We start from the raw sequence: 26472 nt of genomic DNA, 5'->3' as shown, positions 1-26472 counted from the left end.
GTCACCCAGGGGCTCATAAACTCGCAAGTATTTTTATGAGGAGAATAATATAAAGTTACACTACTGCAAAATTCGTTAAAAGGGAATAATGCTGTTCTTTTAATTGTAAATTGTATTTCCTTTACTAGATCTTTGCCTTCTGTTTTCTCCGGTATGGTTTTCTGTTGCAATGTATGTGTCTCTTATAATCGTGGGTGCTTGATCTCACTGAGAGGTGCAGGTTTTCTAGGGCAGGAGCCATGCTGGTGGGGTTATTGGCCTAATCGATACACTACAAGCTTTGGAGCTTGGTAGGCTCGGGGTTTATATCCTGCCTCCACCACTGGAGCTGTGGCTCTGGGAACCACTTAGCCTCTCGATTTTCTGTTCCCTATGGCCCTTGTGATAAAGATAACAGTAATTTTCTGCTCAGGCCCCCTTCTCAAAGAACCTCAGAGATCCTCGTCCCCAGGATAGCCACATATCCCTTGCCATCACTTCCCCAGACTGCAGCTACACTAGAAGTGCACAACTGACCCCAACATTCGGGGGTCCAATCTCCCAGAAATTTGGAATTGGACACAGAAGCAGAATCAGTTAATCTGAGGGACTGAGGCACATAGGCGTGTAGAGGGGAGTGCCGTGGCCGGAGCAGGGGAAAGCTGAAGTTGTGGGGAAGCAGAGAAGCGATCGAGCAGAGGAAGCCCATCTAGGGAAAGGAGAAATAGGAAAAAAATTAAAAACAAACAGAAACATTGTCACATCAACATTATCTCCGCTGCTTTTGTGGCTCTGATAACAAAAACTCTAGAAACAGGATGAAGAGCTGGCACCCTAATTCTTAAAGAATGGTGTGGAGCAGATGAATGGCAAATAAAATGTTTTGCCCAAGATTTGGAACCTGGCCCCACAGAGTCTTCCTCTGGAGACAGCTGGATTGGAATTGATATCGATGGTTTTGCTAAAGAGGGAGGAGTATTAATGTGGCTTATTGAGATAGAGACTTTTCATGCCATCATTTCTCCCCCAAATTAAATATAGCAGCTGATTAAAAATAGTAGCCGGGTATGTCAACTGTAATTTCTATAAAACTAGTAGCTGGGTATATCTAGAATATATAAAGAACTCTTAAACTCAGCATAAAAAATAAAAAAATTCAATTAGAAAATGAGCAAAAGACAGACATTTCACGAAGGATATACAGATGGCAGATGAACACATGACAAGATGTTCAGTATCATTTGCTATTAGAGAAATGCAAAATAAACTACAGTATCACTACACATCTATCAGAATAGCTAAAATGAAAAATAGTGGTAACACCAAATGCAAATAATGAGGAATTGCTGGTGGAAATGTAAAATGGTACAGTCACTCTAGAAAACAGTTTGGCAGTTTTTTTCAAAAACTGAAAACTGACTTTGTATAGGACTGTCAATTGCCCTCTTAGACACGTATCCCAGAAAAATGAAAACTTATTTTCACACAGGAACTTGTACATGACTGTTCATGGCAGCTTTATTCTTAATAGCTCCAAATGGGAAACTACCCAAATGTCCCTCAATAGCTAAATGGTTAAACTATGGTACATTTACACCATGGTGTACTATTCAGCAATAAAAAAGGAACAATTGATAATGCAACAATTTGTATTAACCTCAAGGAACTTACCTGAGTGAAAAAAGCCAGTCTCAAAAGGATACTTTGATTCCATTCCACTGCATGATTCCATTTATATAACAGTCATGAAATAATATAGAGATGGGGAACAGGTTAGTGGCCGGCAGAGTTAGAGATGGGGAGGGGAGTGAGACGACTAGAGAGGGGTGAGAAGAGCAAGTCTTGTGGTGACAGTCCAGTTGGTTATGGTGGTGGCTTCACAAGGCTTTACAAGTGATAAAACTGCATAGAGCTATCTATACACACACTAACATGCACAAATAAGTCTGTACTGTTAAAATCTGAATAAGTTGTATGGATTGGATTGTTCCAATGTCAATTTATTGGTTTTGATATTCTACTACCGTTGAGTAAGGTGTTAACACTGGGGAAAGCTGGGGGTGGGGGGAATTGGATATCCTACAACCAGCAAGGAAAAACTCTAATGTGGCATTTGTAGTGAATGGGAGAGAATTTCTATTCCTGACTCCCAACAGGGTTATAAATGCAAGAGCAGACTTGTTGTTTTTGTGTGTGTATCTTCAGAGCCTGGCACAGCGCCGCTCCTAAAGGAGATAATCAATATGTTTCTCTTGTTGACACTGATAAAGGATTCTGAGCCCACAGCTGGGTCATCTGAGTGACCTCTGTCAATATACCAAGAAAAATATTCATCAGTATTTTGCAGTTATTTTATGATGAATTGCCAGAAGAATAAAGGGATAGTAAGAAAAAAAATTATTGTAAATGCTAACAAGAATTTAAACACAGCAAACCTTTATTTTAAATAAATATTGGTGGATTAAGCATAGCAAACCTTCATTTCAAATAAATATTGGTGCACAAACAATAAAAAATGATTAAAGAATACCATAATACATCCTTTTAGCAAAACAAAACGGACAGGTTTCTTGTCACAAGATATTGGGTGATGATGTGCTTCCTGTTAATGACCAACTGGATGAAAAACACCACATTTCCTTTTTGTCCTTAGAAATGTAGAGATCATTTACTGATTGTTGAGTCTGAGAAAATTCATCTACAATATCTGAAAACTTGTAATCTGAGATTTCGTTTACACTATGATAAAAGAATTCCTTAAATGGTGTAATGGCAAAACATGAAGTAGGAAAAATTAGATCAATAAGCTTCCATAATATATCTTAGATTTATAAATGTGCCAATGGACCCATAAGTTAATCATCAAGATACAATGAATTTTATTCTACGTTTTAAATTTTTCTCTGGAAGACCTCTAAGAAAGAATGAAAGTCACGAAATATTACTCCTTACAAATAGAACTGCTTCAAAAAAAAAAATAAAAATCTGATATTGGGTCCAATGGGGCCTGATGGGGCTACATCACAAGTGACTAATGATGAGTGATTGCTAATTAGCTTGGGATAACAAGGTTACGGAGACATACACTGTTGGTTGGCCGCCTAACAGCCATTCCCCTCTTTTTACTTATTTTAATGGAACCCTTATTTTTCATTTTTTTTGTTACGGGCAACATGGTATGTAATTGATGTAAGCCATTCTTTGCCAGCAGTTGATCTACGGGTGGATGTGTTCTAACCAATGAAACAGGAGAAATTTCCTTGGGTGGGGCGGGCTTCCTAGAAAGTTTTTCTTGCTGATAAAGACAAGTAAGCGGAGGAGGTGATTTTGACCTCCCTTTCCCTGCTGTGTTTAACACTTTGTGCTTTGAGCTACAACAGCCATCTGTGTCTGAGAGTGGAGACACTGGTGCTGAGGATGACTGACGAGAAAGTTGAAGAGCCTGGGTCCTTGATGACATTACTGAGTCCCCGAGCCATACGTACAATGCCACCACCAGACTTGAGGGTAAGTGAAACAATAAGTGACTTCATTGTTTCAGCCGATGGTTCTCAACCTTGGCTGCACAGGAGAACCACTCTCAATGCCTAGGCCACACCCCAGTCCAATGAAATCAGATCTCACCAGGCAGGAGCCATGTTTCCCAGGAGATTTCAGTGTGCAGCCAATTTTCAGAACCACCAGTTCATGCCACTGTTAGTTGGATATTCAGTTTCTGGCAGAAAAAAAAAAAAAAATTCTATGTGATACAGTTTCTGATTGAAAACATGTTTATTTTCAGCCAGATAAAGCTCATCTCCAAAATGGTGAAGAGATCAGAAGCAGTTTGTTTTCTCATCAGCTTTGGCTCACCCATCTGTAAAACATTCATAACATTGCAGTTAATTTCCACAAATACTTGGATGACTGACTGGGACAAATGCACAGTAGCAGTTGTGATGCTAAAAATCAAAATATGCCCAGAACAACAAAGAAACATAGGTTTGCATGTCTCTGTTAAGCTGTTCCATTCCCTTTGTCTTTATTGTGTAGAGTCTCAGAACGAGGCACCCCAAGATGTATCTCAGTTGTGTGCGGAGTATTTTGAGCTAAAGGCAACCAAGAAGCTGCAGTCTCAAGAGAAACTTCTGCCTCCCCCTTAACGACCTAGAGAAATTTGAATTGGAGACCTTCCTCATAATAGTGTATTATTACAAATAACCTATCTATATGGTAGCGCAAACTACTAATAACTGAACATGTGTTCTCCCTGCAGTTACCTTCTGACCCCAAGGAGTCTGACCTCATCCCTAGCTCAGAATGCATTTCCCTTATTTTCCCTTTCTGTCTTTGAACCTCTTATGTATGTGGCATCTCTGACTCAGGTTCCCCATACATATGTATGTGGTTACATTTGGTCGTTTTCTCTTGCTAATCTGTCTTATGTTTAGTTGATTATTAGACCAGCTAAGAGAACCTTGAAGGTAAAGGAAAGTTTCTTCCTCCCCCACAATGGCGCTTTCCAATTTGCTTTTTTAATGCTGGTATTTCTGACAGAATGGTGGCTGCCAGTCTTACAGGCAGCAGCATCTCTGAATTTCCCAGGTATAAACTAATCAACCCAAGGGCATCAAGAGACTCCCACAGGAAGAATTGTTCCATCAAGATCATAAACATCTGTCATTTCCCCCCACATCTGTGCTGTGACTGAGAGGATAGCTGTAAAACATAAACAAGCTAACAAAATAAAAAGAGGGCATGGCAACATTTTCTAAGGGTTCTAAGACCTGTGTCTGAAAGCTTGTCAAATTGCTTGCGGAATTACTGACCACACAATTTTTTTCCCTTGGCTTCTAGAGATCCTATTAAATTATGGGAAAGAAATGAAAATAAAAACTAAATAAACTTACAAAATTGATAATGAAGTGACAGGGGTGGGGGACATCCATGCGTGAGAGAATTCAATAAATTTAGAAGACCACAAGAAAAAGATGCCCAATGAAGCAAGGCAGGGAAACGGGAGTTCAGACCAGTTCTTTTCTTTATTGGCCTACGAATCACCAAGAAATCTCATTAAACTGCAGGTTATGATTCCACAGGTCTAGGGTGGTCGTGAGGTTCTGCATCTCTAACAAGCTCCCAGGTGATGCCACTGAGGCGGTGCTGATCTGGACCACACACTGAGTAAGGAGCATGTAACACCCTCAAGGGAGCACATGAGCTTGTTTCCTATCCTGTCCCTTGCTTTCTCCCCACTCCCTTCATGTAATCTTCCTTATATTCCCTCCTTAATTCCAAATGCATAAGAATATGCAAAAAAGAGAGAAAGGAAAAGAAACTGCAAAACTGTCATTCTCTGAAGCATCTGAGATCTTCCTTCCCAGCAATTGTCAGTTTTGGTTCAGATAAACTCTTACAGAAACTCTCTACAGGTTTGGATGTTTCTTTCCTCAACAGTACATAGGAAAACTGTTAAAAGGAAGTACAGCAAATTGACAACATTGTGGTGAGATGATGGGAGGTTTTAATCCTAGCAAAAATAATTATCACTGTTTTTAAAATAAAAACTATACCGTTATTAAAAATAATGTGCTTAGCAATCCAAAAACCGACTTCATGACTATCAGAGTAAATATCTTGCCTGCAGGGATTCAAACAACAAACTTTTTAAAATAATCAGACTTGGAAGGATAAAGGGAATTTAAAGAGAGGAATATTTTACACTTAAAACATGGAAACTTTGTATAGTGTTTGCTATGGGGTTTCGTAATAACCTGACTGCTGTTTTGCCTTAAAGGCACTTGCCAGCCTGCTCCCAGTGGAAAGAAAAGAAAATGTCAGACCCTTGTGCAGCAAAAATCAAATTATTTCCTGGGTCTCTCCTGATCATCAACAATAGTCGTTGAGGATTCACTGAGGGATTACTCCTTTTCCTTTGGGTCAGAAAACCCTGGGAATAAATCTTTTCTGCTCTGTTTGCAAAAAAATATCCACCCAACTGCCTTCAAAGAGACTGGGATGGCTTCAGCTGATGGCTCTTCGCTCAGTATTGCAAAATCCCAAGAGAAAAACGGTGTATAAACATGACATTTGGTCATTTCCCTTAAGCAAGCATAATCCTAATATTTATGGAATGTTGCAAGGAGCCACTTGAGGCAGGAGTCAGGTGACCATAAATGACAGAGGAAATTCACCTGAATTGGTTCAAGATGTGTGTTGCTGGGAAACTATGTCCTGGGGCAAATAATCGTATTGATTCCCAGGAAAAGGTGACACTAAGTGAACAGACAGGTGCAGCGACACAAACACCATTTAGTCTTTTCCCTTAGAAAGATGAAAGGTTTGGTCTTATTTTGTATTAAAGCTGATGGAAGATTTTGAGGAAAAAGAAGAATAGGAACGATTATTTTCTATAATCATCATCATTATTATGGTACACTTACAAGGTCCTTTGCATACATAATTTCTGATTCTCAAGACAGTTTTTCCCTTTTTTGCAAGTGAGGAAATTGCAGCCCAGAGAGGTTATTTCCCTAATGCCACACATTAAAAGGTAGAGTCCGGATTTGGAATCCAGCTCTGTCAGATTTCAGTCTGGACTCTTCACCATAACTGTCAAATGATCATTTTCTTCTGGTTAGAGGGAAATATTAAAATAAGCAATAACAAGAAACTTCTTGTGGGTGGGCCGAGAAGGATGTTGGACATGATTCTGTTTGAGGGAATTGAATTGGATGTGTGTTTGTCAGTGAAAAAATTTTCTGATGTTTTCCTAATACATACTAGGGGAAAACATTCTGGGGCCCCATTAAATTGCAAGTGTGTAGCGGGCACCAGCACATCTCTGTTGTGTCGTGACGCCTACTGCAAAATGGTAGCAAATGGGGATAACAGGGCTGCCAGGGTTGGAGCCAGCCAGGTGTCAGTCGCTAGCTGTATGACCTTGGGGGAGTCCCTGAGGCTCTCTGGGCTTCATCCATAAATGGGGATCATGGTACCCAAGTTGCAGAGGGGTTAAAGGGGTCTGAATTTTATTCCACAGTCCTGGAGGAAAGGCACATTTCTAAATCAAATGTAGCCTGACTTCAACCCCCTATTTGTCAAGGTGTGGCACTCTTTCTTTGGAAAAAGCTCTTGTGTATAAATTTAAATTATAAAAATATTTCCTCTGATTATAAGGCCCTAAATGTTTTTCAATTATTCTGGGCTGAGTTATCTTTCCATTATATAATGTATCAAAACAAAATAAATGTCACAAAATTTGGTAAGTATTAACAGTACAATTTTATTGGAAATTGATTTCTTAATGAGAGTGTTCGTCCCCCACCCTCCTCATTAGTTCATGTAGCTGTGGATGAATGTCACTTATTGCTAGATGGGGACAAGATTCAGAATTCTATTCCCATTTTTCATTTGAGAGACATAAGCAGTGAATAGATGGGAAGAGCAAGAGTTTTGTTTTAACAACTCGAGATTATTTACCTTGCCTCCACGTTATACATGAAAAATTACATAATGATCTATTACAAATTATCTTAAGTGATCTATTAACTGACAACATGATTAGATGTTTCTTCAGTTTTGATGAAAACAAATGAGAGCAACTTAACTTGCAAAGGTCATTAGAGTTACTTATTCTCTCCACATAGATGCCAGCATGCTGATTCGCCCCTTTGTGGGTTGCCTGGGGCAGTTATAGAAAAACATGGATACCGGAGACACATACTTCCTTTTGTAAAGTCAGAGCAGGGCAGTTGTGAAAGGTGAGATGAGGCAGAGACCTGCCACATACACATTACTATGAACAAAAGTGCTGGTGGACACTGACAGCATGGAAATCCCACTGGAATTTGGCTTGATGCTGGGGTCTTAAGGCAAGGTGACAGGTAGTAGACAAATAGTGTGTGAAAGACAGGGTCAAGGTCAGCCTCTGGGCTCCTGGTTGTCAATTCTGGGTCTTCCAGAACCAACCAGAGGTCAGAAGGGCGCTCCTCCGTTCTTTTCCTTCTGAGGTAGGTGCTACATTTCAAAAGAGAAATTGCTAATAACTGGACTTTCCTTTTTTCCTTGGCAGCTAGATGCTGGGTTGATCTAGCTGAGACTTTAGGGCTACTCACTAGCTGAACAAATTCTTGACATTCTGAAATTAAAACCAGTTTCTTCCTCTGTAAAATGGAAATAACAATCCTTATCTCCCACCATCGGACAAATGGATGCAAGAACATCTAGACTTCTCTGCCATAGTAGTCAATATAGCAATCAGCAAATGCTCATGACTCACTGTTCTAATAAAAATTTACAATTTCGTTATTTTAAAAAGCATCAAATCTAATCATTCCTATAGAGAGCCTGCTTCCATGGGACCATGAGGCCTGAACCCAAGAATCACCTCCTCACAGGTAGAAAGAAGAAATACACAGCATGACAAAGACTTAAACACCCAAATTCATCAGGCAAGGGCACCTATCACAGAAGGTCCCAAAGGTCGGAGTGAGGATGATGAAGGAACGTGAAGAAAAATACGTCAAAGCAACATTAAAGTAAGAGCGACAACACCTGGATTAGTCCTGGCACTGCCACTCACTAGATCTAATTGTGTGATCTTGAACAAGTTGCCTAGTCTACCCGTGCTCTCTGCACCTACAAAGTATTATAATAATTTTCTACCTACAGAACCATTACAATCATAACCCTTTGTTATCATGATTGTCTTACGGTTTTGTGTAGGGCTAGCTATCAGAAAGTTCAACCTAATTATTTAATCAATCTGTAAAGTGTTTACTTTCTTGGAGCAAGGCATAATAATTGGCAGATAAGTAATAATAAAACCAACAAAAGCAGGGTGCTTATCTACATTCTGAAGTGAGAGAGGCTAAGATTTTCCCATATAGTTATGTAACAAGTTCTTATTAAATAACTTCTATATGCCAGCCACCAAGCAAGATACTTGGAATTATTCCTCTCATCTATATGCCTTAAATACAATGTATTCTATAATGCAAAAGGCAAAGAAAATATGAAGGATAATTCTAACCCAGTAAGAAGTCTTAGGGGGGCAGAGCTGTTCTAGAATGACTTGACGATAATATCAACAACCCAGGAGCCATCTCTCTTCCTACTCTGCCATCACAGTAATGACTAAGGTACAGCAAAGAACAGTGTGAGCAAATGCCCTGCCTTGCCAAACCGGGGGCCACTAGCTTCCCAGCCTCCAACTGATGGACCTTTAAAGCCTTCTGTCCAAACACTTAGTTTCCCATTTTACTTGTGGCTTTCCACTTACAGGTGGCAAATTGTGTATTAGTTAGCAATTGTGTTTGGCTTCTAATGACAGGGACTCAAACACTAGTAGCTCAATTAAGTTGTTTCATTTTTCTCAAGTAATGGGAAGCCTGGAGGGAGGTGGTCCAGGGCTGGATTGGAGGCTTTGCTGTGTCATCAGGGATTGAGGATCTTCTTATCTTTCTGTTCAGTCATCCTGAGCATGTGCTTGTGGTCTCCTGGGCACGAGATGGCTGACTGACTTCTAGCATGGCCTTCTCGCACTCCTGGCAAGAGAAAGAAGGTGAAGGGCATAAGGCACCTATCAGATGAGCACCTATCTGCACTCTTTTAAAGGTCTTTCCCAGAAGTGCCACCCAGTGCTTGATAACTCATTAGCTAGAATTATGTGCCATGAACATTGTAGCCGTAGGGAGCTTGGAAAATATGTTTTAGCCTAGTCCAGGCACATTGCCTCTCTGAAGTAAATTGGAGCTCGTTCAGTAAAACAAGAAGGGGAGGAAGAATATTGGGTAGGCATCTAGCAGTAATTGCCAGAGACCAATGGTCCATCCCGTACAAGGCTTCATCTAGCTTTATGGCACCTGTCTGATGAGAGGTCTTGTCTGGCTTCTAAGGCGTTATCCTGCAAAGGACCAACCATGGTCTTGAAACATCGGGTCATTACAGATACACATGCATCTTCCTAGACACTTTTTCTGGTAAGAAAGATACTTTTCCATTTATATAGGATTCTTTCTCTGATTATTTAACAAGTTAGTGGGATTTTAAAATGTATTAAAATTATTTCAGAATCCATCACTGTCATGCATGATGTTAGGAGATATTTGCCAGAAGCCAAACATTTGAACAGCTTTAACCATGGCATCAGAAAAACTACAATTACATTCAGGAAAGAACTGCTTGATGGGTGACATTAAAATGCAGTTCCCCAGGCAACTGAGAAGGAGATACATTCAAATCACAACAGAGCCTCCATGAAGTGCTAAGATCTTACAGAATTTGCAACACCTTTTATTTATTTTTCATTGACAGTTAAATTATCACTTGAAAGCATCTGCTGACTAGAAAACAAATCCTCTATAGTACTCAGGATAAAGTAGACTTCCTCCAGAAACAACTACCTCACTAATTGGAGAGGAGACCAGGGAGAAGGGCTGAGCGGCGGAAATGTGCGGATCGGGTGAACAGCCTGGTCAGACATGACTGTGCTGGAAATGGCTCTCTTTGCAGACATACGTTGGTCAGTGTCCAGATAACCTTTGTCTCAGCTGACAAAGTGCCATCCCAGTGTTTGATAGTTATCCCAGTTTGATAGCCTTGCTTATTGAATTGGGCTATTTCCCAATAGCCCAATAGCCTGGTTGAGAACTCAAAAGTGTGGGCATTTAATAGGAAATGTTGTTCAGCAGAATGCATCACCTGAGATATAATTCTGTACTTCCAAAATCAGGGGTTGCACACAGTGCATTAAAAAAAAACACCCAAAAAACACCAAACTCACAGTGTTTACATCGCAGTTCAACCTCACTTAACACAACCCATTACAGATGCTCCTCAACTTAGGATGGGGTTACATGTCGATAAACCCATCGTGAGCTGGAAATATCATGAGTCAGAAATGCATTTAATACACCTAACCTACTGAACTTCATAGCTTAGCCTAGCCTCCCTTAAACTTGCTCAGAACACAATATCCAAAACACGCTGACAACACAGGACACTGTAGAGCATTGGTCGCCATTGCATGGCTGACTGGGAGCTGCGGCTCCCTGCCCAGGCATAGCATCGTGAGAGAATATCGTACTACATATCACTACATCAAAATTCAAAATTTAAAGTATGGTTTCTACTGAAGTATGGTTGCTTTGCACCATCATTAAGTTGAAAATTGTTAAGTCGAACCATTGTAAGTTGGGGACCGTCTGTACTGAAAAACTTGTAACAAATCATATCTTTATTGACTTACATTATAATTTCAGAAATGTTTTATTTCAACTTCAGATTAATTTTCAGTTAATGATAAGAGATAACACTTTAAGTTTCTCTGGTCTGTACTTAGGTTCCCTTAGGTAAACCAGCATTAAAATGTTCGTTTTTTTCTAAGTGATCTTTCTATTACTATTTTTTTGTATTATAAACACTTTTGCTATTATTAACAGCTAATAGATAAATTTTATGTGTCTATTTGCTAAACCTCTCTACATAGATTATCTCAAGCCCTCACAGCAAGCCCATGAGACTACTCACCAGCTGAACAAATAATTCTATTATTATAATTCTTATTTCACAGATGAGGAAACTGAGGCTTAAAGAAGTTAGGAAACTTGCCCATGGTCACCAATTAATTAATGGGCCAGAGCATGAACCCAGAGAGTGTGACACCCCAGGTTGTTTCTTTTTTTTTCTTTTTGTGTTAGTTTTAGGTGTACAAAACAATGCAATAGTGTTGGGGATAGGTTGTTTCTTAACTACCACATGACATGGCCCTTATTTTTTTTAATTTGTGAGCTTACATAGTTTTGCTTTTTAAGTGGCAATAAATCTTTAGAATTTTTCTAAAATCAATGGGGATAAAAAGCACATATGCCCTAGAGGTAGCAACATCAAATAACTTGTTGAATGAATGAATTTTAGCATCCTGAGGGCAGGCAGTTTTTGTTTCTTTTGTTCACTGTTGTATTCCCTGTGCTTCCCACAGAACCTGGCACATAGTAGATGTTCACTAAATATTTGTTGAATGAATGAATGACACCTGATCTTCATGGCATCATGGGGTCAATTCTCCATGGCAACAGAACTCCTCTCTGAAATGTATTAATTCTGCTAGAGAAGATTACAAATTTAATTTTTGTTTATCTCTAAAACTACAAATATATTTGCACATTGTAGGTTATAGACTGAAAAGGGTCCCCTAAACATACACCCGACTCAGGAATGGATGAATCCTAGAGAGAATCAGTTCACAGCGAAAGCATTTGAACAATTACATGCAACTTTAAATCCCGTCTACTTGGTTTGGACATATGTTTTCATTACTCTTGGATTTACACCTGCTGTGGAATTGCTGCATCATATATTTAACTCTATGTTTAAACCTTTAAAGAACTGCCGGACTGTTTTCTAAAGCAGCTGCATGATTTTATATTCCTACCAGCAGTGTATGAGGATTGCAATTTCTTCACAGCCTCAGAAACACGTGTTATTATCAATCTTTTTGAATATAGCCATCTAGTGGGTGTGAGGTAGTATTCACTCACACCCTGATTTGCATTTCCCTGACAGCTAATGATGTTGAGCATCTTTTCATGTGCTTATTGGCTATGTGTATATTTCTTTGGGGAAAGGTCTATTCAAATCCTTTGCCCATTCTAAAATTAGGTTATTGTTTTGTTTTTAAATTATTTAGTTGTAAGAGTTCTTTATATATTCTAGATACTAATCCCATATCAGATATGATTTGCAAATATTTTCTCCCATTCTATGAGCTATCTTTTCCCTTCTTGATAGTGTGCTATGAAGAAGAACAGGTTTTGATTTTGGTGAAGTCTAATTTTTTTCCTTTTTTCTTTTGTTGCTTCCAGTTTGGTGTTATTTATAAGAAATCTAATTGCCTAATCCAAGGTCATGAAGATTTATGCCTATGTTTTCTTCTGAGGTTAATAATTTTGCTCTTACATTTAGATCTTTGATCTATTTTGAGTTAATTTTTGTATGTGGTGTGAGATAGAGATCCAACTTCTTTCTTTTGTTTGTAGGTATCCAGTTGTCCTAGTCTCATTTGCTGAACAGACTTTTCTTTATCCCATTGAATTGTCTTGGCACCTTTGTTGAAAATCAATTGAACATAAATATAAGGGCTTATTTCTGGTAGAGAAATACGCTTATATCTTTGGCTACATCCTCTCATTTGCTTCCTTCTCTACCACAGGAGCCCTTATCATTCCTATGCTAGGTCATTTTGTCTTCTCTAATAGCTTTCATCTCCCTCTTTTATTCATTCTCTTGCCTTTTTTCATGTCAATAATTAAATTTTCAACAGTGTCTATTTTGTACATGGTTCTTTCTAATTAATTCCATTATAGTGAGGGTCCTCGATTTATTTCCTTAGATCTGCAACTGCTTTTGCAATTTTATTATCTTGGTTTTTATCTTACTGAATTCATGTTTTTATTAAGTTGTTCGGCAGCGTAAAGCATTTGTGAGGCATTTTCTCCTCTTTCATGAACTTTGTTTTCTTCTCAATTGCATCCTTTGTCTTTATGTCTTCTACATGCTGTATTATTTCCCCCTTTGTTTAGTTTCGTTTTGTTTGGCTGTAGTATGTTTGCACAGTTGCCAGGCTGGCTTGGCTGTTTCTCGGCCTCCTGTCCATGCCTGACTTCTTTGTTTCCCATTATAGCAGAAGCCCATTTGTTTTCCTGACTCTGCTACAGTTTGTGGCTTGAGGAGTTTGTGTTATATCCCTTCTTCTGTTAGGGATTATGAAGGTTGGGACAGCGTTCAGCTGTGGAAGAGTGTACTCTCCATTAGCGTCCCTCTTATTAGCGTCTGCTCATTACTCTGAGATGGCACTAAAGATCCTCTACCAGGGACATGTGGATACATGTGGCATGTCTGTTCTTCCCTTGTGAGGTAACTTTGGATAGTTTCCTTAACTCAGTGTGGAGCCCTGGAGCCCTTCCTTCCGTGTCAGAGGGTCAGCTCAGTGTTCATATTATCTCCAAAATCTGTTACATTCCTTCTCAGTCAGAAGAAAAGAAAGGTAAGGGCTTCCATGCAGTTTGCTTCTCCCTATATTTGGGGAATTTAGTGAGACATTCAGGATTCCGTCGACTCCACAGTCCTGCTTCTGGAAGTTAAGAGTGGGATAAGGATACTTTCCTTGTGTAACTTTCCACCTCGATCCAGAATCTCCTCCCAAGTTTGAATTCCAAATATACAACGTTCCTCAAGCACACTTAAAGAAATGTGCTTTTTTCCAATTACCATTGTCAAATACCTAATGTTCATTGACCTGTTACCTTTTATAAGTGACTCTATATCTCTGTAGCCCTGCAATATTCAATCTTTGATGTGTATCTCCCTCACCTGTCTGTTCTGCTACTAGTTTAGAAATGGGAGAATTAAGGAAAAAATTCTTTGACTTCTTGGTAGAAAGCAACTCCCAGGTTGGATCCAAGATGAAAATGGGTTATGTACTGGGTTAGAAACATAGATGCTGTCACAATTACTGGCATGAGAGCTCTGTTGAACCATTTTATGCTAATAAATTCTGTGGAACATATCCCTCCTCTTTTAGTTTTTTCCTCCTTTTTCTCTTGTTTCCATTTATAACCATCCCCTGCCAATTACCTACATTTCACTGCTAACCTGTTTAAATAACGTTGGCAATTTTAAGCTTCCTTATATTACCTTTGAGTTAAAAGAGCATTGCCTCCATTTTACAAGTAAATATGTTCTAGAACAAGTCCAGAGATTTTGTATTGATAATTGGCAACAAATGTGCTGATGCCTCAGTGGCAGTGTTTATAAGAAAATGTTAATTTTTATTGTAAAAGTCTCATTAGGAATTGTCTTTGGGGGATGTAATCATGTTTACAAATGTTTTTAAAAGAAGGCAAAAGAATATTGCCACTAAAAAAAAAATTATTGACAGCATCTCCATCCCTCTGTTTTTAAAGTGCCTCACTTGGTATCTTTGTTTTTCATTTGTTAAACATAAGGCCATCCTTTAATGTTGTCTCCAACGATGCTTGAAACAGTGGACAGCGGGCAGTGCAGTTAAAGGAAAACAACGTTGCAGGACTTTGCCAATAACAATAAATATTAGGAGAGTGACAAAGAGGCTTTCTAGAGGATGTCCATATTTCTTGATTTATGTAATTTGATAGTTAATGCATATAGAAATTAAATAACTATCTTTTAGAAACCCATAATCATGAATATTTCTTCTATTTTAGACTAACGGTGCCTAGGAGGCCAGTTTCCACATTTCTTTCCTTAATGTTTAGAACAGGGCTATGCCTGAAACAGACATCCAATAAATACGAATTATTAATTATAATGACTGAGCTACTGTATTAGCATAGAATAATTTCAGGGGCTTCCCTCCTGGTATGTCTGATCCTAAGTCTTTTAATACTTGTTAATATGTCAGAAAATCAGCATTAGGAACTCTCTGGAGCAAATCATAAGATAATTCGATACATGTTTTAAAACTCACCTTTGGCATTATGAAATAATCCCTCAAGTGAGGAAAAAGTCCATTTTTTAAATCTTAAAAATCAAAGCAAATGTCATTGGTTAAGAGTCCAGTTGCTCCATAACGTTTCACAATTTGTATCAACATCAGGAGAAAGGAGTTTAGCTTCGTTTGCAAATCAATTTCTCCAGGGTCAAAGTTCTGGCCACCACAAATGCCATCTTCCTAGATATAGGGGCTCACATAAGTGCCACTTGGTGTAACACTGTCCCTGACAGCTGCCAGAGGGTTCTCCTAGGTGGCAGGCGCGCTGCCCGTATTTTACGGTAACGAATGCAAGAGTTTCAAGTCATACTATTCTCTTGCCCTAAAAGCGTAAGAATTGGTTTTCTTACTGACAGCTTAACCCAGTCTCTTGCCCCCGCGAGGCCACCTTTTTGCTGATTTGTTCACAGGGAGAAGGGACCAGAGCACTTCCGATGCAGCGTTGTCTTTACCTAAGAGGAGAGGGCTGACCAGGCGCCCAGACCGTGCCTCCCCACGCCGAGGTTCCACCTGTCACCGTTCGGATTCCGTTCATCCCGCAACAACCGAGGAGTCCGACCCGCTCCTCCCGGCTGGCGCCGGAAGAGCTCGCGCCCCCGCCGGCTGCACCGCCTGTGACTCGGGGCCTTTTCCAATTGCGCCCCGCGGAGCGCAGCCGCGAACCCCTTCGGCAGCATCGCGGCTCCCGGGAGCCCCGCGGAGGGCTGGGGGCGGGGCGGGGGCGGGGCGAGAGCCGTGACGCGAGTCGGCACCCACCAATGAGAGCGCCCCGCGGCGCCGGCCGAGCAGCTAGCCCATAAAAAAGAGCCCAGAGCTGTCCCTGTCAGTGTCACCGGCCGATCGCCTACCTTCCTTAGGTGACTCCGACCACAGCCCATTGCCCGCGGCAGCCGGCGAACTTTAGTCGCAGCCTCTGAAGCGTCCCTGGGTTCCTCCCGAGCGGCAGCGGCGGGAAAATGGAGCAGGGCCCCGTGCGAGAGCCGGCGAAGCCGCGGGACCCCAGGTGTAGCAATGGGTGCATTGAGGGAGAGCCGCCGCGGCCAGGGCCGAGCCGACCCGCCGAGAAGCCGCCGCGGCCGGAGACCAAGAGAGCCCAGGCGATGGACGGCTGGAAGGGCGAGCGGCCCCGCAGCGAGGAGGATAACGAGCTGAACCTCCCTAACCTGGCGGCCGCCTACTCGTCCATCCTGCGCTCGCTGGGCGAGAACCCCCAGCGGCAGGGGCTGCTCAAGACGCCCTGGAGGGCGGCCACGGCCATGCAGTTCTTCACTAAGGGCTACCAGGAGACCATCTCAGGTCAGTGCGCCAGCTGGTCGCGTGGGCGCGGGTGCGGGTTGCTCCCGCGTGCGGGACGCCGGGAAAGTGGTTGCGGAAAGCGCGCGCAGACTCCGGGAACTTTCCGGAGTTGCCTCACTCTTGGCAGAGGGAGCGGAGTGCCATCATCTTCCGAACCCCGCCCTCGGCCGGGCCCCCTGCCAGCCAAGGCGAGAACCTGCGTGGAACGCATTTCCGGCCCCCCCGAGAGGCAGTGGCCTCTGCACCTGGGGACCCGCTGCGGCCGCCCTCTCAGGGTCCTCCCTGCTTGGTGCATGCACTCAGCCCTTCCAGCCTCGGGTTGGCGAGACCGCGGTCACTGGGCTGCCCAGGGCAGGATGCTTGAAACACGTGCTGGACCCACGATAAGCATTACCTGGGCACTTGTGGAAGTGACAGCTTTCTAGGTCATCCCTTTTCTTGCGGTTGCATTTGTGATAGGTCTGTGGTGAAGCCTTGGCTTCGTGTTCTGGGAGCGCTCGGCTGATCCCTCACCGCAGGCTCCGGGACCTGCACTCTCTCTGACTTACCAGGGCACCCTGGTCTCAGAAAGTTGTAATTCACTTCTGTCCACATCAAATTCACTCTAGCTCAGGACTTTTCCAGAATTTGGTCCAGTTCTGGGCACGGGGTTCCCCAGAATTTGAGGCATGAGGTTTCTTGGGTGAATGTGCTGCTTAAAGCCTTCGCTCTCTTCTCTCCCCAACTCGAAAACCCCAAAAGTAATAAAGTGCCTCTCTGGGAGTCAGGGATGTTCGCTGGACTCTGGAACCTGGAGTCCAGTCCCTCCATCACCCGCCTTCCTCCCTGTCCCCTCCCCCGCGCACACACACTCCAAATAAGTTGGATTGGCCCAGTGCTATCACCCAGGGCCTGCCTTTCACCCAGGACTCAGGGGAAGCAGGGTGGGTAGGTGGAGAGGAGGAAAATGAGGACTTTGATGCCTCCTAGCTGGGTGAGTGGTGTTGGTCTTCAGTTTAAAACAAACATAACAAAACAAAACAAAACAAAGAAAAGCTTCTGGCTTCTGCAGCTGAGACCAAGGATGTGCTCCAGTTCACACCTTCTGTGCTTCGTGGTGACATTTATTTCTTTGGCCTAAGATGCCTTCTGCCTTAACAATTTGTCAAAGAATATCAGTGCTGCTTTTCAAGGTAATATCCCTGCCTCTGTTATTTCCCTGGTCAAGTATCTGGTGACTCCTGAATATGTTCTGGGAAGAACAAAGTTATTTTTGCCCAGTCATCCACACCCCAACGGAAGGGTGGGAAATCAGTGTGAGAGGGGTGGGCCCAAAAAGGAAATGATACTACACCCCAAAGCCAAGAATTGTGTCCATGTTCATTTTTTTAATGCCTTGATGATAAAAGTTGAGAGCTTCAAAAGCAGAATTTCAAAATGCAAAGAGAGAAAAATAAACACTCATTTGGTAAATATTCAGTCATTTGGTGATGTTCCATGAGGTAATGAAGAAACAGCTTCATAGATGAGGCTTGCTTATTCTGCCTCTTGTGGACCCTGAAAGTGGTCTCCTTGCCACACTGGTCAGGCTTTGGGAATCTTGCCCTAACAGAATTCACAGGAGAGACAGATTTCTGACCCCCAAGACAGGTCACAGAATTCCCTTAAGGGTTTACTTCAGAAATGGTTAGCAGAAGTTTCTTGTGAGGACTAAGGACTCCAAAGAATACTTCATTCTACCTTAGAAAACTTCTCTAGTCGAATGTTACTTTATTATTTAAAAAGTCTGTGGACCTAGAGACACAAAGCAGATTAGAGGTTGCCAGGGCCTGGGGAGGAAGCTGGAATGGGTACTGGGTTTCCTTTTGGGGTTTTGGGACTAGAGAGTGATGATTGTTGCACAACATTGTGAATGTATGTACTCAATACCACTGAGTTGTATACTTTAAAATGGTTAAAATGATGAATTTTATGTATATTTATCACAATAAAAAAGTCCACGGATCATTTAATAATTATTAACAGCCATTAATAGAATACTTTTTAGGCTCCTAAGTGCTTTGTGTGGATCATCTTGGTTAATGCTTCATTTTGAGGTAATACTGTTCTTTTATCCGCATAACAAAGAACCGAGGCAGAGAGGTTGACAGCTTCCTGGTAGAGCTGTTTGAACCAAGCCAGCCTGAAAAGCCACTTCCTTACGTTGCTACTTAGAAAGATGTACCAGGTGTGGTCAACAAATATGGGGAGTGTTTAAATAAAAAAAATTATTACAGTAAAAGACACATTGCCATTAATCCCCCTCAAAATACTCCCTCTTGCTTCGAACACACTTATCCCATCATTCTGAAGCAGTTCTAGAAGTCTTCTTTCGTCAGTGTCTTTAGTTGCTCTGTCATGGTTGCCTCGATGTCCTGAATCATTTTCACTTTGGGGAAGAGCCAGAAGTTTCCACAGTACCAAATCTGGTGCATAAGGTTGATGAGGACACACCGTACTGTTTTTATTTGACAGAAATTGCCATACCAGAAGTGATGTGTGACACGGCGCCTTTCCACTGTGATCACAAAATACAGTGCTGCTGCCGAGTGCCATCCAACGGGAAGGCAGGGATCTTCAATACAGGAAGTGGCGTGTCGAACCTTAGTAACAGTGTGTGACAAGTTTCACCTTGTTTGGTGCAGTCAGTCCGGTGAGCTAAGATTGAGAGAAGGTGTCTTTTAAAGTGTGCCGTAAATCATCCTCCATCATGACAACGCTCCGTGTCACACATCACTATATTGAGGGGGATTAATGGCAATGTGTCTTTTACTGTAATAAAATTTTTTTTAATGTAAATAGTCACCGTGTTGTTTGATCACACCTCGTGTCAGTGTATCTTAGCTAAGTCTTTTCAGACTGTGCATTGTGACCTAATAGTTGGGTCACCAGCATAAAAAAAGGTGGAGTAGAATGAAGAAGATCCATCTATCACATACAGTAAGGGTAAATGTTTGGAGGAATGTCTGTAGGTTTTGTAGGTATGGCTTTTTCTGGTGTGTACTGGCCCAGATGTAGAATGTGTTTCTTACTGTGGGTTGTGGTGAAAAGTTTGAAAGCCTCTATCTAGAGGATCACACTTGAGGAGTTACTATCAATTTCTTAGAGGTACATCGTTAAAGAGAAGACAGGAGAGAAGAGGATGACAAGGATGGTGCTGAACTTAAAGGACTGAACCTGAGATGGTGGTGGTCCAGGCCTGGCACCAACCTGGGTGGGAGAGAGAAGGAAGGATACTTTAAATCTGTAGAAAATATAGAACAGTAATAGAGAGAACGATCCTGCACAATCTCTAGTTTTTATTTCTTTAGAAGACAGCATATGTCAATGACTAGATTCTTTTGAACAGAAACAAACTTCTTTGACTCTATCACTTTTCTATGATTGTAAACAAGATACTTTACATCTTTGTATATTAGTTCTTGGTTAATAGTATTGACATAAGTGTTGTAAAATATAAAAAAAAAAAATTGGTATTTTACATTTTCCAAATTATTATTATTTTTTTTCAGTTCTTCCTGAATAGATTGAAAACTAACTTCTGGTGTTCTGGGGAATTTGTCAGTTCCCCCTTCCCTGTAGCTTCTCTTCAAAAGTGCCTGGTGCATCTTTCTCTTACTTTCCACTGTGTGCCTTATCCTGGATGTATACAACTTTCCTGGTTACTGTCCACCATTGGGCTGTAGCTTCAGGGCTGGGAGGGAGGGTTGGAAGAGACACTGTCACCTCTCCCAGGAACTGGCTATCCTTTGAATCTAGCATCGTAGGGTGGCCCTTGCACCAGCTCATCTGAATCTATTGCTATCCCATTTCATTTTAACCAGCCTTTTACCTACTGGTTTTAGTAGCCATTGGTGATTGCCTAGATCCAGGGTCTATTAGAAGCTGCAAAATAATGATGCTTGGTTCTTTAATTTCTTCTGAATTTATTAATTGGAGTTCTTCTGTAAAGAAAGTATACGGGAACTCTGGGTTTTCTTTGTAATTATTGGTTTAGTTTTAAAGTATTTAAAATAAAGCTTAAAATATGTAAAGTTGTTAATGTCCTTAATACATTTCTTTAATTCTGCAGTTTAGATCTACCTAATAACAACTCAATCTAGAAGCCATAAAAAAATAATTATAACTTTCACTATATAAAAACTAAGAATTTTCACATCTCAGATACCAACACAAATGAAGTCAAATGACAAGCGGAAGAAATACAAACACCTCTTATTGTAGACAACAGGATGATCACACTAATATAAAAAGAGATGCTAGAGAGAAAGGCCAAAAACACAGTTGAAAACTTGGCAAGACAGGTAAACAGTTCACAGGAAAAAAAAATACAAATGGCTCTGAGACACATGGAAAGATGCTTGCTTAACCTCACCCTCAAGAAATGCACACATACCACCCCAAGCTACATTTTTTCCTTGTTAGATTGACAAAAGTCTAGAAACTTGATACTGCATTATTTGATATGATGCAGGAATTTGATACTGTTATTGAAGTTATAGGGAAACCAAGTACTATTTTTTAGAGCGTAACTGTCCTTATGGAGGATAATTTGGCAACATCGATCAAATACAAATGTGTATTTCCTACTTGAAAATCCTTGTGCTGGGAATTTATCTTAGGTAGATACTTGAATACATGAAATGATATACGTTCAAGGTTAGTTACTGCAGCCTTGAAAGGAAGCAACCTAAATGTGTAGTCCCTTAGCGTGAATAATGACACAGAAGAGTTGTACATATTTTGTAGGAAAAAGATGAGGAGTTGGGGACAAAAATGTTTATATTGGCTTGAAGAACTGGAGGATGCATAAGTGGTTACATATTAATTAGGGATATGAACGGGGTAGATGGCAGACAAGAGTGGAAGCAAGACCTTCCACCGTATTTTCAGTTTTGTTTATTTTTGAAGTATATGCATATATTTTCAAATAGATAAGTTAAACATATTGTGACACAGTTGTCTTAAATCAAGGAGTAAAACAAACACAACTCTTCCTAGTGGCTAGCCAGCAAGAAAAAAATCTGGCTACTGAAAACTTTTACCCTGAAATTAGAGAAAAATAGTAATATGTATATTTGCAAACTTGATGTTCATTGTGATCTTTATTGCATATAGAAAGAACCTGAGTTTGAATGTGACCATGTCATTTATCTGTATAATTACCGGCCTGTCTCTATACTTAATTGTCATCTTTCCCTTTTTGTCAAGGGTGGTAATACCCGTTTTACCTTGGCTCTTATAAGAAATAAGAAGCTTTGTAAAAAGCACCTGATGCTTAATATATTCTTTCCTTGTGGCGAGGAAGAATTGTGGGATTGGATTAATTGGAAAGTGCTTTAAGAATGTGGGACACTGTGGAGTCCTGAGCCACCATGTAAAAAGTCCAGTTACTCCGAGGCTGCCATGCCACGTGAGGGAGCTCTGCCGCATGTGGGTATTCTGGCTGATGGCTCTAGCTGAGGTCCCAATAGTTAACTTGAATCAAGCACTAGACATGTGAGTAAAGACTCTTCTAGGTGATTCCAGCCTTCAGCTAACTGGTCATCCCCATTGAGGCCCCAGACATTGTTTGTACCATGTCTAAATTCCTGACCTACAGAATCCAGGGACATAATAAATTAGTTGTACACCTCTAAATTCTGGAGTGTTTTGTTATGCACTACAAGAAACTAGACAGATTTTGAGATAAGGGTAGTTAGAATTTGCATTTGTGCACAGGAAAAGAGAGTGACTTAAACAGGCCGAGAGATGGCATGATGGTTTAAGGCTAGAGATTTACAGTTGTGAATTATCAGTATAAGGCTGGCAGTTGAAGCTAGAAGAGTGCCTGAGCGCCTCCAACGCATAAGAGGAGGAGATGAGTGGCCTAAGCTTTAGGAGATGTCTGCATTGAGATAGTGAGAAAAGTGAGAGAAGCAGCAGCAGAGATAGCTCAGAAGGGTGGTATCAGAGGCAGGACATCCAAGAGTGTAACTGTTGGCAGAAAACGGTTTCAAAAGGAACAAGGCACAAAACGAAGAGGTCATGAGACATAGTATTGTCTTGAGCTAGAATGTCTGGCTTCACATCCTGTTAACAGCTGTGCCTCAATTGCTTCATCTATAAAATGGGGCTATTAATAGTACTCACCCATCTTATAGAGTTAGTATGAGGATTAAATGAGTTCGTACACATAAAGTGCTAAGAGAAATGCCCAGCATATATGAAGTGCTATAGACATTTTGTATGTGTTAGCAATGGTACTGAGATTTGATTTGAAGGTGATGTTAGTAGTTTTAACAGTTTAATGTGGTCAGAAGTCAGATTGTAGGACTTTAGGGTTTTCTATAATTTCACAAATTATAGAAATCTAAATTTGACAAATTATAGAAAACTAAAAATTTTTGAGGTATTTTTTCCTGACTGTCAGGATCAAGTGAGTTTCTCTGTGTGTGTATCAAGGCAGCAACATACTAGGTGCTGGTGAATGAAAGCCTTAGGTGTCAAAGGGAAGATCCTGGTCAGAGGAGGGCAGGTGCTTCTGGCAGAGAGACTTGAAACCATGAGTGACTATGGAGAAGGTAGCTTTTGAGCTGAAGTCAGAAGGAAATTCTTTTCTTTCCTTTTCTTTTCTTTTTCTTTTTTTTTTTTTAGCAGAAATAGTCCATGTTAGTTTAGAGAAGATTATGGTCTAAGTTTTGTAGAATAAAAAGAATACACTAATAGTCATAGTTGACTGTACCATAGAGTTAAAATTAAACGAAGCTTTCAAAGCAATAAGGTTTATTTTAAACTTTAAAGATCAGTATGGGAGGCATTAGGGCTGGCTCCTTCCTTTGATATTTTAAAGTCCATCTGGCCATTCAGCCTTTCTAGGGAACTTGACTTGAACACACACTGCTAGTTGATCTAGCTGTTATAATCTGGTCCTTTGTTTTTATCTGAGATTCTCCTTTTTCATTGTTCCCTTGGTTACTCTTGCTCTAAATCCTGATACTTGTACTTCCAAGTTTCTTTGGACTGTCTTATCTTCTCTTGTTCTGACTCTTAGTCATTTCTTACCTGAAGTACAATAACTTCGCAACCGGCTGCCTTGCCTCCTAGCTTGTCCTGCTCCAGCGCATTAGTGCCAATGTGATTTTACTAAAATCGAATAGGTCTCTTCCTTCTGAAAACTTGATTTTTCTCTTGTCTTTCCTCACCATGGCTGTGAAATGTTGTGTTCGAGGATCTTGCCAGCATTTTTTTCTAATCTTCCATCCCCATCTCCTCAGGAGGGGCAGTGTGGTATTTTACTTTGGTGAATAGTGTGTCTTGAAAAACCACTCTGTCTCATTCCCATACTGGAGCTGGAGACTGAGACAAAAGTCGTACATGAGGCTTGTTCTGCTCTCTTCCTCTAATTTTTCTTGACTGTCTTTTTTGGTTTTGGTTGCTAACTGGGGATAGAGCCAGGAGTGCAGTTTCCAGGCTCTAGGCCTCACATAGAAAGGTGCTGGCTCAGGTAGTAAATGACCATCAACTGTGATTGGATGGCCATCAGCTGTGGCTACTTGGCCGTCAGCTGTAACCAGTGAGCCATTGGCCACTAATATAACTGCCGTGGCTACGCTAGCAGAAAAATGGGGGCTAGCAAGAAGATGGGGGCTAACAAGCGCAGATTGCAAGAGGAGGATGCTGCCAGTGACAATATAGTAGTATGACTCCCCTACTTATGGCTCCGTGGGTGTTCTTTTTTGGCCTCACCATATCCTGCGTTCTTATGTGGGGAGCGGGAGCAGAGACCCCGCAGGCCGCCCTGCATGACAAATGGTGCAGTGAGCAGGGTGTGTTGTCGGGCCGAAACTCTCCGGAATGTACTGGAGCAGTTTATATGTATAAAAGCTCAGTTTCGTGAGCAGGGTACGGTGCCAGCCAAAGCTCTCCCAAGGGCGGTGGAGCAGTTTGTGCGTATGAACACTCAGTCTCACGAAGACCAGGAGGAGCCGCTGCCAGAGAACTGGACCCCCGTGGAGGGGTGGGAAAACGTGGATGGTTCCCCAACCAGCCTAGGCTGGAGAAAGCGAAGGTCGTTGTGGCCCTGTGGGCTGGCAAGTGCTTGCTGAGGCCCTCACCCCCAGTTTGGGGAGGACTTGGAGCGCTCGCCCTGCAGAGAGGGCACATATTGTGAGGCTAACGCACAGCCCTGGCGAATGACTATGGACTATGGGGAATTGCCTTCCATCCCTAATTTAATGGACCATTTGACTGTTTGCTTGGGAACATACCACCATGTAGTGGAACTGGCAGATGTTTGCTTTTGTGTCTCGACTGGCCACTGTGGAGAATATGTGAGGGCCCTGGCCGTACCCAGGAAGTCTGGCTGTGCCCAGAGAGAGTGGCAGTGCCCTGAGAGCCCTGGCTGAGTCCAGGAAGTGTGGCTGTGCCCAGAGAGAGTGGCAGTGCCCTGAGAGCCCTGGCTGAGTCCAGGAAGTCTGGCTGTGCCCAGAGAGAGTGGCAGTGCCCTGAGAGGCCGTGGCTGTACCCGGGAAGACTGGTGGTACCTTAAGAAGCCCAGGAAGTCTGGCTGTGCCCAGAAGGACTGAGGAACCCTGTGCCCAGAGAGCCTGGCTGTGTCCAGGATATTGTATACACCTCCAGGCTCCTCGCACAGGGGCCCTCACCGAAGCCGCTTGTCGCGTACATTGTGAGGCGAGAGCCTGTAGGGGTGGAGTGTGGGGACAGAGCCATGAGTGCAGTTTCCAGGCTCTCGGCCTCACATGGGAAGGTGCTGGCTCAGGTAGTAAATGGCCACTAACTGTGATTGGATGGCCATCAGCTGTGGCTAGTTGGCCATCAGCTGTAACTAGTGAACCATTGGCAACTAATATAACTGTCGTGGCTATGCTAGCAGAAAATGGGGACTAGTAAGAAGATGGTGGCTGAGCTAGCAAGAGCAGGTTGCAGAGAGGTGGATGATGCCAGCGAGAATATAGTGCTATGACTCCCCTACTTATGGCTCCGTGGGTGTTCCTTTTTGGCCTCACCATGTCCTGCGTTCTTATGTGGGGAGCGGGAGCTGAGACCCCGCAGGACTCCCTGCATGACACTAACCTTGAGGGATCCCCTGAACCCGCTTTATCTACAGCTATGGCCTATCTAGACTTCTGTGAACAAGCGGCCAGGTTTAGGTGAGGAAGTTGGCCGTTGCTGAGTTCGGGGTTGAATATTGTTGAGGTTCGGTTGGTCCCAGTGCTATTTCAGTGAAGTGCTTTGCCAAGAGTACATGGTTCTTGCTGTGAGGCATGACATGTTTTATGTACATGTATTAGTTTTAATTTGTTCTAAGTAGGAATCCAGGCCCAATTCAACAGAGGCCACAGCCAAACACCCCACACGAGGCATTTCTCCCTCACATCGCTTAAATACAATGCTACCTATTTTATAGTTTATGCACTTGTAGTAAGATGTTCATGAGCGGTGATGAAGGTGCTGGGTGATGAAGGTGTTAGAGTTCAACTGAGAGGCTGTGAACTCAAGGAGGAGTTTGCAGAACTTCAGATTGAGGGTGAGCTGCTGTAGCTCACACCTCTCTAACTGACCACCCCTTCAAAATACAAGTATTTCTGTTCGAGTACAGGCAACCCTGGAGGTGTGGCACTCTGATTGCCTCTCAGAAACAATTTGCCTTTCAGCTCCAAGGAGTG

The 26472-nt window shown here is 41.9% G+C and overlaps 2 protein-coding genes across 5 annotated transcripts in view; one reads left to right on the top strand and one right to left on the bottom strand.

The window, feature by feature from the left end:
• Positions 1-7223: 7223 nt before the first annotated feature.
• Positions 7224-16368, bottom strand: LOC148758689 (uncharacterized). The gene is made up of 4 exons (XM_088797015.1): positions 16359-16368; positions 15943-16279; positions 15467-15519; positions 7224-9506 (listed from the first exon to the last, which is right to left on the bottom strand). The coding sequence occupies exons 1-4, from the start codon at positions 16366-16368 to the stop codon at positions 9397-9399; spliced, it is 510 nt and encodes a 169-aa protein (XP_088653141.1). The 3' UTR covers positions 7224-9396.
• GCH1 (GTP cyclohydrolase 1) overlaps positions 16200-26472 on the top strand; it is a 140131-nt gene continuing 129858 nt past the window's right edge. For 2 of the 4 annotated variants that reach the window (XM_019725737.3, XM_074327457.2), the window contains exon 1: positions 16200-16786. In XM_019725737.3, the coding sequence (XP_019581296.3) occupies positions 16447-16786 (340 nt within the window). In that variant the 5' untranslated portion in view covers positions 16200-16446. The remainder of the gene's footprint in view (positions 16787-26472) is intronic. The other 2 variants (XM_074327459.2, XM_019725738.3) reach the window with 2 other exon arrangements.

This window comes from Rhinolophus sinicus, chromosome 3 (assembly GCF_057876585.1).
Source record: "Rhinolophus sinicus isolate RSI-liver-muscle chromosome 3, RSI-T2T, whole genome shotgun sequence".
In the NCBI taxonomy this organism is placed as follows: Eukaryota; Metazoa; Chordata; class Mammalia; order Chiroptera; family Rhinolophidae; genus Rhinolophus; species Rhinolophus sinicus.
The sequence above is the reverse complement of the archived record's forward strand: the minus strand, read 5'-3'. Positions and strand labels throughout refer to the sequence as shown.